The sequence below is a fragment of the Rhamphochromis longiceps genome, linkage group LG12, assembly GCF_057381845.1.
Source record: "Rhamphochromis longiceps isolate RC_006_pf linkage group LG12, R_longiceps_female_GT1.1, whole genome shotgun sequence".
NCBI lineage: Eukaryota > Metazoa > Chordata > Actinopteri > Cichliformes > Cichlidae > Rhamphochromis > Rhamphochromis longiceps.
Window position 1 is genome coordinate 23567435 of NC_140568.1, and position 12431 is coordinate 23579865.

The window sequence follows — 12431 nt, forward strand, 5'->3', positions numbered from 1 at the left end:
AGGTGATTTGTTCAAAATTAACTCGGGAGGGCAGATGGTGAGATGAAGCTCCAGTTTGTCTTACTTTTTCTGTACACATTTATGTGTGCTGTTCACTTGATTTCTTAAACATGCACGGATGTGGGCTTAAACAGATGATCTAAGAAGAAGCAAGTCAAACACTAAATCATATTTATTTCTTGTAATTTAGGTAACTTTAGGTCAATGACATCTTAACAACCTGTGACACAATTTTTCTACTACCGTTCTGCTTGGCCTTTTTTAGAAAGACCCTATAAAATAATATTTAAGGACATTGGGTCTCCCCAGCAAACGCTTACATGACGGTCTGGTTATCTCGTCTAATCAAGAGCTTGATTGATTTCGGCTGACAAGCTGATGACAATCCCGTCTCATCCCCTCTCACATCCCCTCTAAGATCCACATGTTTTCATAGCCCCTGTGGTACAGTAAGTGCTCTCCCACCCTTCTGTTCTCAGAAAAAAAACTATAGCTGTGTGATTTGTGGGTATGGGGAGGGGTGGGCTGGGGGTCTCAGACGGGTGCTGTGTTAAATGAGAAAGGGGCACCGTGACTTAATCTGACAGTACTGTGCGAAGTGTGTGGTATCTCGACCTCAGGGAGAGGGGGAGTGGGAAAAGCGAGAGAGAAAAAAAACGAGGGGATCCAATGGATAAAGAGGCCCTGCATGCAAAGCTTGTGCACGTAGAGACTGAGACAGACAAGGTCACGCAGAGCAGGGTGGCCCTGACAGAGAGGTAGAGCAAACGACTGCGTACTTGTTATTACCATCTCGCTCAGCTGCTGTGTACCTCTTCATTGAGAAACTGTTCATTTTTCTCTGTCTTCATCCTTCCAAAAAGCTGTTTTTTCACATGTTTGTCAGCCACTCCAGCCGCTAGTAAGTGAAATGTGAACGGATTGTGATACCAAAGATTTGCTTATGCTTATTTTCCAACTTATCCTTTCACCTCAGTCAGCCTGTTACACTCAAACCTGACTGTGGCCTGCAGTCATCCCTCCCCTTGTTCTCATCTCATTGGGTATGCCACGCTGGTTGACCCTTTCGCTCTTGTCAGTCAAGCCACAGTAGCGAATCTGGGGGCTGCATATTGCTGGAACAAGGAAGTGGAGAGAAGGCTGTTGAGCCACTTGATTGTAAGAGCCCTGATCCTAACAGCCACCTGACAGAAAACGAATAATGTAAGCTGCCTAAGGGCCAATTTCGCTGGACTCCATAGATTGCAGACTGATTCTTGAGATGTAATTTGCATGCACACGCACACATCAGTGCATTAATATACAAGTGCAACAGGAAGAAGAACATTTATTTGCTCCTGTTCACCAAACAATACACCTACAACACATAGACCCTCCAATTCACACAACCATACCATCCACTTTCCCTCACTGCATGCACCCATGACCGCTATCAGCCATGCTTTGTACCTGTCAAGTGCTGTCCTTTTCCTTGTGCCCAGAGCCCTGCTCACTACATGAGAGCTCTCACATCAAAGCTTCGTGGAGCCCCACACGCACAGATGAAACACCCTCTCATTCCAGCCGCCTCTGTCCCCGCTCCTGCACATTAGACACATTTCATTTCATTACAACGCCACTGGAAAAATAGAGGTGCCGCTGTCTTAAAGGGACACCTTATTTACTCTCACTCGCGCTCGCCCACATGTCGACACGCACGCACGCACACACACAAACACTATCCACTTTCTTTTTAAATAATGTGACTAGAGGGAAAGAGTGGACAGGAGGCACGACTATTTTTCTATAGAGGCATCATAAGATGCTATTGGATAATATTTCATCAGGAATTACAATCACATCCTCTACACACACACACACACACACACACACACACACACACACACACACACACACACACACACACACACACACACACACACACACACACACACACATATATATATATATCTATATATATATGATAGATGTATTGATTTTACTTTTATATTATTATTACTTATTCTTAATACCTTGCACACGAAACTGAGGGGTTTTTTTGCATTTAAAACATTGCTTTGTTTGATGAGATGATGGAGGTTTCATCATGATGATGAGTCGAGCCCTGGTTTCCGTAGCAGCGGCAGCCTTTGTTGTGCTATCTGGTGTGGGACAGGCCGACAAAGGAGAGCTAAGGAGCATCCAGAGCGAGGTGATGAGGTCGGGGTGCCCCCCCTCTCACAGGGGTCGGGGTGATCCTCTTGACCGCTGGCCCCAGGGCAGGGGCTCAGTGTGGTGGTGGCACAGGGGCACCTGCGGGGCATGGGAAGAGACTTAGGCTGCATACTACAGCAGAAAGGCAAGACTGACCGAATTCTAGAGGAGCGTACGAGTCTCTGTCTGTTTTCTTCGAGACAGTGTGTGCTCGTGTAGGACAAAGGGAGTGACCTAGTGTTAGCAATGTGTGTGAGAGAGATTTAGTGATAAAAAGGCAGGGTGACCCAATGTTTGGCAATGTGCATTTGTGTAAGATTCACACTTTGACAGCACATCACAATACAAAGATCAGTTTTTCCACGGCCGGGTGTTGTGTGAATGATGGGGAGTAGTTGGACTTAGCGGTAGCTAAGAAGCTGCGAAAAGACAGAAAGACATATCTCCATATATTTGGTTTTCACAAAAAAAAAGCTGCACACATTTAGATGATACACAGCTTTTTATGAAAAACTTATCCTGTGATACATGAGGACATCATTGATACTCTGCTTTTTAATTTGAATACCCTATTTTTCTTACAAAACATGTATTTTCTAGGGAAGTGAATTTATTATACCCAGTCGTGGGGTCGCAGTAATTAGTTGTATCTGGAAGTTAAAGAAAGAAAAGAAGTAGAATCAAACCTAAAATTAATTCTATTAAAGTAAAATAAGCACAAAAAAATCTACTTGTCCTCTCCACCCGCAGAGCTCAGAGTCATATATTTTGTTGATGGAGACAACAATAAGAGGAGGAAATGACTGGACAGGGAAAGCACTGTTGCCCTGACATCAAAGCAGACCTCTTAGTGTTCAAATGAATGATGGTTTCCGACATAGAGGTGAACTTGGCGGCCCAGCTCCTCCAGACTAAGAACGCCAACGACACTGGTCGCCTTTACAGCAATGTTCTTCTGGGTGACTGGCCAACTGAAAGGGGTTAGTAATGTTAGGTTGGGTAGGTGTTGTTACCTCTCCAAAGCAAAGGCTACAGGGCACTCGGGGTTACCATAAGGACACTAAAGGCTCAGAACTGGGCTACTTGAGGTTGACATTTGTGTGTTTAAGTCTGGGGAGCATTATTGACCAGTAAGAGTTGGGGTAAGAGCACTGAAGACTAAAAAGGGTTATAAGCCATAGGGCTACCATTAGAACACGTGCGCCACTGTTGCTAAACCATTAACTTTTGGCCTTGTGAACTGGGATTTAGGTAAGAGAAAAATGGGCAGCCCCATTGGACTCATGTTGTTTTATACACTTCAAATGTTATATATCTTTCAGTCTACATTTGTATTCTTCTCCTTCAGCCTTGTTATACTTTATAAGAGACACCTGTTAACCATCATCCAGTCTAATCCAATAACACTGCCATAAACGTTAAAGTTTACAGAGCTTGCACATTCTCGGTTGTATTTTAAAGATGATAATATGATAAAGATTGATCTTTTTATTTCATGTATATTGTTCAGATTCTATTAGGTGAGTTTGATGTACTGCAGTGTATTACCCTGAAAATTGTTCATAATATAATTAGTATTAGTTTTTAGTAATGAAATTGCTCCCATAGGCTGAACTGGTCTTGTCAGTTATTTTATCAGACTACCACCAGTGGGCAGTGGCACAAAGCTGGTGTCTATCGGCCTAGAGTACATCTCTCTGCTTCTCCTTCCTTCTCTGTCTATTTCGGTCTTATCCTTTTATAATCCATCTGTATATCTCTCTGTCTTCACTGCTCTCTTTTACCCTCACCGGCTTCTGTTGTTTTTTTCATCTGGTAATTCATCTGCTTGAATGTTCTGGTCTGTCTAAACTTCTTGCGTGCAGATGTCTCTGTGATGTCTGAAGCCTAAATTTAATCTTGCTAATAGAAACTCATTTATTACCTCTTAAACTTTACTCATGCTGTACATGCATATACGCACACATAGAAAGTGATTAAATACAGATTTGGAAGCATCATCTATATTTTTTTTTTAATATAAACCACTTCCTACATTAATGTCAGACTTGTTATGCCTTGTAGTAAAAAGCAAAACTGAACTGAAGTATGTACCGTAGAAGAAAATTTATTTAAATTTATCTAAACATATTTATTGTGGTGTTTAAAATGTAAAAGCTAATAAGTTTAAAAATGTATATACATAATATATAATAATTAATTATTTAATAATGTCTGGCTTTCTTCACACAATGTTTTTTCTATTAAAAATATGTATAGAAGAGAAGAACCTTTGAATTTGAATAAGAGTGAGCGTAAGATTAATTTTAATAATCAGAAGACGTGAGAAAGTGTCAGTCGCCATTGTCAACACATGGTAAGTGCTAAGGGAAAGGGTGTGTGGCAGGTTTGATGTCAATATGCACAGGAGGGACACACACATGCTGCGTCAACAAAAGACATGCACATTGCAATAACACTTATTAAGGAATAGACGACATGTCGCTGTGAGGAGGCAGTGTGTGTGACGGCGATTTGTGGGGAAGCCCGGTGAAGTTGCCTCTCTTAGAACTCCTAAAGGTCTTTTTGTCACACACATATCTTTCGTGTCCCACAGTTTAGTGTTCATGTCTGTATTGGTGTGGAGTTAGAAAGTCCTGCACCCATAAGTTTAGGCCTTGGGGTGGGTGTGCGTGTGTGTGTGTGTTCACAATGGGGGTTGTGTGTGAAAAGCCAGCCCAAAGTGAAACAGGAATCCATCCATTTCCTGCTTTAGTTTCAGAGTGCTTAGGACAATAAACACAGTTAATTAAAATGGCTTCAAAGTTGAAGAAGTCACTAGGCTACAAAAAAACCTTCCTTTCCTCTACAGTGTGCATATAGCAGCACATCCCTTCTGTTATTCTCTTTTTTAATAACTACATAGGCTCTTTCTTCTCCTTTTCCCAGTCTTTTTAAGCCCTTACTATTGTGGCATTTTATGTAAATCAAATATTTTCTTTTCACGTGAAAACCGTAATTCTTTCTTAAGGTTTTTTTTCTTAATGCAACTTTTATCTGCGGTGCTGCCTGCAGAAGTTTCAAGTCATATTTACATTTGTAGCTAAGCCTTTCACTGAGTGATGGTAGGATCGATTGGGTCTGATATTAAGTGACACATGGCCTTTGGAGTCACTAAATGCTACTCACTTACTGAAACCACCATCACTGAATTCCAATCCCCTAGTTACTCCTCAGGCTTGTCCCTGCAGTGACATTCTCTCCTCTATCTCTTTCGCTGCCATTTCTTTCAGTCTGGATTTGCATCTTTTCACCGAGTCATGTCACAATCTGTGTCTTTTAAGTGTCGTGTTGGTATTATTTGCTCATAAAGATCCACTGCTGGGCTCTTTGTTAAAGACTACGAACCACTACCAGACCAAGATTACACAGGAATGTTTGTGAGCTTCTTTTTCTTGTGGTTTACTCTGCATTGTTACATTTATATTGCTGTTTACTTACCTAGTCGGCCTGACAAAGGGACTATCAGATTTTTCTCAAGAAAAAAACGAAAAGAAAAGAAACATGTTCTAAAAAGCATTAAATTCTCATCACTTTTTAATTCAGTTCATAATTGTATCATGGAGACAAAACAAAACTAAATAACCGAAACACCTCAACATATTGGAAACTAAAAATCTGGAAAAAGAGGAAACAAAAATCTGCACCCCTATCACACATATGTTTCTGTATATACATGTCTACAAAGATGCATCTATTTATTGATATATTATAGAAATAAATGCAGATTAAAGGTTATCGCCTCTATTTGTATTTCTATTTTTTCTTTTACAAATATTTTATTTTAAAAAGGTTTACGTAAATCGGAAATAGTCAAATACCATATAGTTATAGTGTTAATGGATAAAATATCCAACACTTTTAACACTTTAAGGTAACTATCTCACGATGCTCGTGCCTTGGATTTAACACACAAATGTATGTTTCCTATTTGTTTTAGGAGGGCTATGGCGTGATGGTGCTCAACCCCAATGAGAACTATTTGGAAGTGGAAAAACCGACAAAGTCTCCCCTGCCCTCTCCGACGGAGACCTCCGACGAACCTGCTGAAAAGAGGGAGCGCAAAGACGATAAAGAGGGGAAAAAGAAGAAGGAATTTTATGAGAAATACCGTAACCCACAAAGAGAGACTGAGACAGAACGGATTCTTATACGAGTAAGTCCAAAAAAGGGAACGATGAAGATATGGAGAGAGGAAAGAGAAGGAAGGCAGGAAGGAAGTGTTTGCAGAGCCAGGGCTAGAGGAAAAGATGATAGATGCTGATGAAATGTAGACATGATGGTGGAGGTGGACAGAGTGACAGTTCTAGGGTCGTAGGAGGAGGTAGGAGGCAAGACATAGGTGAGAAAATGGATAGCAGGAATTTGGCTAAGTTTCGAAAGACAAATGTGGCAAGGGGGAGCGGGGAGGAGGAAGCTAGCTAAGGAAGTGAGGGAAGGATATGTTAGGTAACAAGGGATGAAGGGAGGATGGAAGGCAGAGGGAGAAAGAGAGGCTCTTGTGTGGTCAGCCTGTGTGTGAAGAGGTTGGCTGTTCTCCAGTCGCCTCTCAGTGAGCAAGTGTTAACCACATGGCTACCTCCCTTTCTCCTTCTTCCTCCCCCTCTTCCCCTCACTTTTTTTCCCCTCTCAGATGGTGGGCTGGTCAGTGCAGCTCTGGCCCTTCACTCTTGTTGACCGCTGGGATTATTATCTCCCTAACACACACTGTGCAAACACACTGCAACATTCTTATCGTGCAACACTGACTGTGCACCCCTTAATCATACATATACGCATATGCATACACATACAAATACACATAAACACACACATGCTCATATGCAGCACTCGAGGCGCCTAGCTTGGCCAGTTTACCTTGTGGTCAAACAAAGGAAGTGACCCATTGCATAAAGCTTCTGATGTCTTCTGTTTGACCCCTGCTGACAAATTTAATATTCATTGGCCACTTGAACAGGGTCCAGCCCAATTATCTTTTTCTTTTTTTTGTCATTCGTCCCTCACTTCCTTTTGTCATTGCGTAAAATCTTAAAAATTAAGATCATGCTCCATGGCTGGGTCTCATATAGGCAAAGCACCCTCACTGATTATATGAGTCTTCATTTGGTTGATGGCAGTAGCATCGCAGCAATGGATGTACATTTGTGTATGTGGGTGGTGTTTGTACATGTGTGTAAGTGTATGTGCATGTGTCTGCGTGTGAAAGACGTCACTCTCTGGTGTCTGACAAGAGTTAGGGCTGCTGTGGGACTAGCGGGCGGTGCGTGAGCTGTCATCACGGGCTTCTTTTTCTCACCCCCCACCCTTCCAGCAGTACCTTTATACACGCTGTAATAAGGTATAATTAGCTGCTGTCCTCTCTTACTCTATCAGATTTTGCATGTGTGCTGCTTTCCTCATCATACAAGCGGTGAACTCACTCACTGACATGAAGATCTTTGTAAATGATCCATCGTGTCATTTCTAATAATGGTGCCAAACAAACTCGCATCTGCTGTCAGCTCTATATTGATTTATTTTATAGCTGTACACCACGTGTATCTGCTGAGGCTTGAATGATTTTCATATCATGAACTGATCTCTTGCTTTTGCCATTTCAATTTTTTTGTATCTACTTGTATGTATCTTCTTTTTCTGTTGTCATCCTCTTGCCTGGGATCTTTACCGCTAAGTAATGTTAGCAGAGTTAGATCAAAACTACACTCCCAACTTAGTTTTCCTTTTACTACAAGTAAGCTGCAGTATTATTTCTGTGTCTTTATATTCAGCTTTGCTTGCTTACCCAGTGATGCATGCTGGCCACAGTCAGATATATTGAGGGGAGGCAGTATGAAGCAGTGGACAGTCTTCACATTCCCCATCCCAACAAGATGAAAGCAAGGACAGACGACATAATTAATGACCGAAAAAAAGGAAAAGAAAACCTTCCATTTAAACCAAGCACAATGTTGACTTCCTTTGTTATTCAACTATTAAACTTTCGGCAACTGAAGTATATTGCTAATTGATTTAGCACTTCACAAAGCAATATCATACTCACTCACTCACCTTGAGCAGGACTTAGATTTTGCTGCTAAATATACTTGTCTTTGCACGATTAACGAGTGAGCAGTTAGGATCTGTGTTGGTGCCTCTTGAATTTTGACCTTTGACCCAGAAGTGAGCAGGATGTTAGCATGTATGACCTCGCCTTTATTGTCCACCCCCTCCCTTCGCCGCATCACTACTCCACTGCTCATCCTCTATCCGTCCAAGAGCAAGCTGTCACATGCACACATGGAGATATGTAAAGGCTCACACATACCAGCAGGCAAAAGAGTAAAGAAGGTGAAAAGAGAGCTGATAGTGTGTTTGTGTGTGCTTGTGTGCGCTTTTTTCCTTCAACTCTGTTGGTCAAGGTGGGTGGTGGATCAAATCAAACCTCTTTAGCAGGGCTGTTTTCATCTTTTTTTTTATACAGCACCCACCCAAGACACACTCACTCACCAACCTTTGTATTCGCTACACCTCACAGTCTTACTCCCGCTGGGCTGGCAGACCACCTGCACACAGCCATTCAGAAAGACACATATTCAAACTATAAACCTCTAGTCCTGGCAATATCATGACACCCAACAAGACAGAAGAAGCACCTTAAGCTTGAAATAACACCTGTCTTGCTCTGAGTTTATATTTGTGACGCTCCTGAAATTACAGTTTATCATCTCTTTTTTTCCTTCCAGTTGACTCGCAAAGATTGACAGATACACACAAATACACAGCAGCCCACTGATAGAGTTGAGTTGATTAATACGCTTCCTTACACACATTGGTAAGCTCTTAACTGCTTTTAGGATTCTTACTTTTTAGCCTTGGGTTCATAGTGTGCAACCTCTCAACCTTATCTAATCCTTCTCTTCTCTGCTCCTCTAGATCACACACCAATGGGCCATGTTTAGGGGGATATTGGTAGAGGAGAAAGAAAAAGAGAGAGGGCACAGGGAGGCATGGAGGGATAGAAAGTCTGATCGGAGGGATGCTGATGAGGATACTGGAGGGGAAGCGGGTGGGGGGTACTTTTTTAGCACTTAACCATATAGAAGTTTGGGAGTTCACTTTACTCTGAATTTTAGCAGTAATCCAGTTAGCTATTTTCTGTCAGCCAAGCGGAGGAATGGCAGGAACAAAAGGCACATTCATGGGCTTAAGAAGCTTCCAAAGAGTTCACCCAAGGCTGGCTGGCTGGGATTAGGCCAGCAGGCCCTGGAAAGAAGAAGGGGAAAAAAGAGCAAAGAGGACAAAAAACAGAGCTTCGCCTTTCTTTAAGCACCACTTATTTTTATAAATGACTTGAATGCTTTTCCTTCTTTCTGTTTTCGTGTTTTTATGTTTCTCCTTTCAACGCTGTACATTTCTTAAATATTGAGAAAGAGAGGGAAAAAGAGAGGCCCTCACTCCTAGAGGAATTTAGGGTTTCAGATTGAGGCTATCCCTTCTTTTCCTTTACTTTTGCTATATAAGATTCACTGCAACTTCAGTTGTCACCATGATATCTTTGTGCTCTTTAATATTTTTCACTCGTTATAGACTTGCCATAGTGGCAACTGGAGGTTTGTTTGTTTTTTTAAGAAAAGTTTTATCTTTAATTTTTTGGTGATATCTTTTACATAACCTAGGGGTCTTCTACTACTGATCTTTTTGGATGCACGTAGTGTGTTGTGTATGTCGGTACATTTACTTTTTCTAGGTTTTGCTTCTGAAGGCCCATTATTTCCAGTTGTAGCTGTCCACACCAATCAGCTGGGGTCATTGTTTGTATCTAGGAGCTTAATTAATGAATTGCAATATATGCTACTGTAATAGTTGGCATAGCTCAAAACATTTAAAAACAAAGAAATATTCTATTTTGAGTGATGCACTGTGATAATATCATATGGTGGGATGTCTGGTGATTCCCACCTCTAATTTTATGCCTTAATACAATTTAGTTAGGTTCTATAAAAATGACACTTTACAGAGTTGTCACGTGTTTATTTCAGTTGTAAAGTTGGATGATTTGCGCATTGAAGTCTATGGGGTTAGACTTGTTTTAGGAGCCAGTGGTTTTGAACTGAAGTTTTGGCATTTTGGTTGGCTCCCTTCTTTAGCTCAGGAAGTTGCTGTTTGTGCTGTACTACAAATTCTCTAAGGTAAATGCACGCAGATCTACACACAAACACACCAAAACTCGATCATAAACTTAAGACGTGAACACGTAAGTGCACAGTCTGACATTTGTATTGCGACACGGTACTACCGTGTTTCTCTGTGGATTTTTGCTCTTTGTCACCTTCACCTATTTGCCCCATTTTGTGGTCCACAAGCAGTCATACAGACATAGTTTACCTGACCTTTGATCTGTAGCCTTGCCAAGAAGTGAGGCTCAGCATTTCTAAGGACAGGTAGGGACTTGATTAACCTCTGAACCTAGTCAGAGGAGAGGTCAATGACCCGGGCAAGAGGGCAGCTCACAAGCTTGCTGCAGAGAGCAAATTGGCTGGATGCCACTTTTGCATTTGGGTGTGTATGTCCGTGTAAATGTGGCAGTGAAGGAGCTTTGATGTGTGTGCTTGTGTATCTGTTTTTATGAGCCAAGTCTTTTAGGTATGCTGCCTGTGGCATTTTTAACTGTAACTTTATTTTATATTAGAGTTGTTTACGGCAGTTTAGCTTTAACTTCTCAAAGTTTTAAAAGGGAAGGTCTGTTGGATTCAGCGCTGTTGGTTTGTGTGTGTGTGTGCAATTCTGAGCGCACTTATTTAGTACACAGCATATGTGCATGCATGCATACCTGTGTGTTTGTGAGTTCGCTTGGGGCAGAACAAGTGTAGCTGGTCTCAGATCCCTGCTCCCAATCTTCTACTCAGGTCAACCATCAAACACATCCATCCTGCCCTCGCTCACACCTCCCCACCCACTGAGCTCCCTGTCTCTGTTTCTTTCCCTCTTTGCACACAACCCTGTTGTGGATACTGGCTGACCCGAATGAAGATATAGTCAGACACACACACACAGCACCTCAGGGTCATCCTGGAACAAACACAGCCTTGTCTGCCTGCCCGCTTTCCTTTGCCTTATGTCAATTAATGACTCGCAGTAATTTCACCTGACAATCCTGGCGGCAGCACGAGGCTAGCCAAGATGTCACAGTGATGACCTTTCTGGCCCGCAGACGCTCTTTTCTAATAAAGAATCTCACAAACCCACAGCAACTTCCTTTGTACTTTGTTAATGAGTTATTGATTTGAAACAATGCCCTGGCAAATATTGTCAGAGCAGACTGACCCTACCAAGGTCATGCTATTTTATTGTATACAGTCTCTGCACGCTAATCTGAACATGGGATGACATGTACGCCGTAGTTTTGCTCCTTTCTCTGGCATCCCCCTCTCTCTCTCTCTCTCTCTCTGACTCTTTCTCTTCCCCCTTACACTGTATATCCCCTCATTGCAAAGTCAAGTAACACACCTACACATATATTTCTCTCTCTGTCTTTCTCTCTCTTCCCCCCCTTGTTAGTCTTGCACATGTTTTTCACCTCATTCTCCCTTTTCTCCGTCTCTTTCTCGCATCATTATATTCCCAACTCTCCATAGGTAGTATACCTGCTAATTACCTACAATGCCACAGTCATTATTTTCCCATCTCTGCCGCTAATTTGCTCCATACCTTCTTTTCCCCCCACTCTAGCAGACCCATCAGCTCCCAGACAGCTTCCAGCTCGCCTGAGCTCTCTGTCTGCCTTTAAAGAGAGAAAAGAATGAAACAAATACAGGAGGGGAAGAAAAAACAGGAAAACGATGGCAAAGGACTGCAGGTCCCAGACATTGATTAGAATGCAATTGCAAACAGGTGTCGTAGAGGTCCGCTATTTAATTGTGTGCGCAGAGACATGTACAGAATCATGCACGCAGTCATTCACAAACAAACACAAACTAACTGATTCTAATAACCTCTTTGCTAATACCAAACATGTAATTACCTACATTGCTTATTTAATATTTAGTCATTAGCCCAAATGAAAACAATCCTGTTCTGCACTGAGCTGGACATATTAAAGACTGTAATGACTAGGGCTGCAGGTTGGTTTACTCAGTGTGTGGCCTGCGAGCATGAGGGGACTGAGAGATTGGTCAGCCAGTCTTTACTGTGTTTCTGCTTGTCAGTGAGAGAGCAAAAGT

The 12431-nt window shown here is 42.0% G+C and overlaps 1 protein-coding gene across 1 annotated transcript in view; it reads left to right on the forward strand.

The window, feature by feature from the left end:
• Nucleotides 1–12431, forward strand: part of arb2a (ARB2 cotranscriptional regulator A) — a 163308-nt gene that overhangs the window by 53992 nt on the left and 96885 nt on the right. The window contains exon 7 of the mRNA XM_085425261.1: nucleotides 6173–6388. Coding sequence (XP_085281387.1) covers nucleotides 6173–6388 — 216 coding nt within the window. The remainder of the gene's footprint in view (nucleotides 1–6172; nucleotides 6389–12431) is intronic.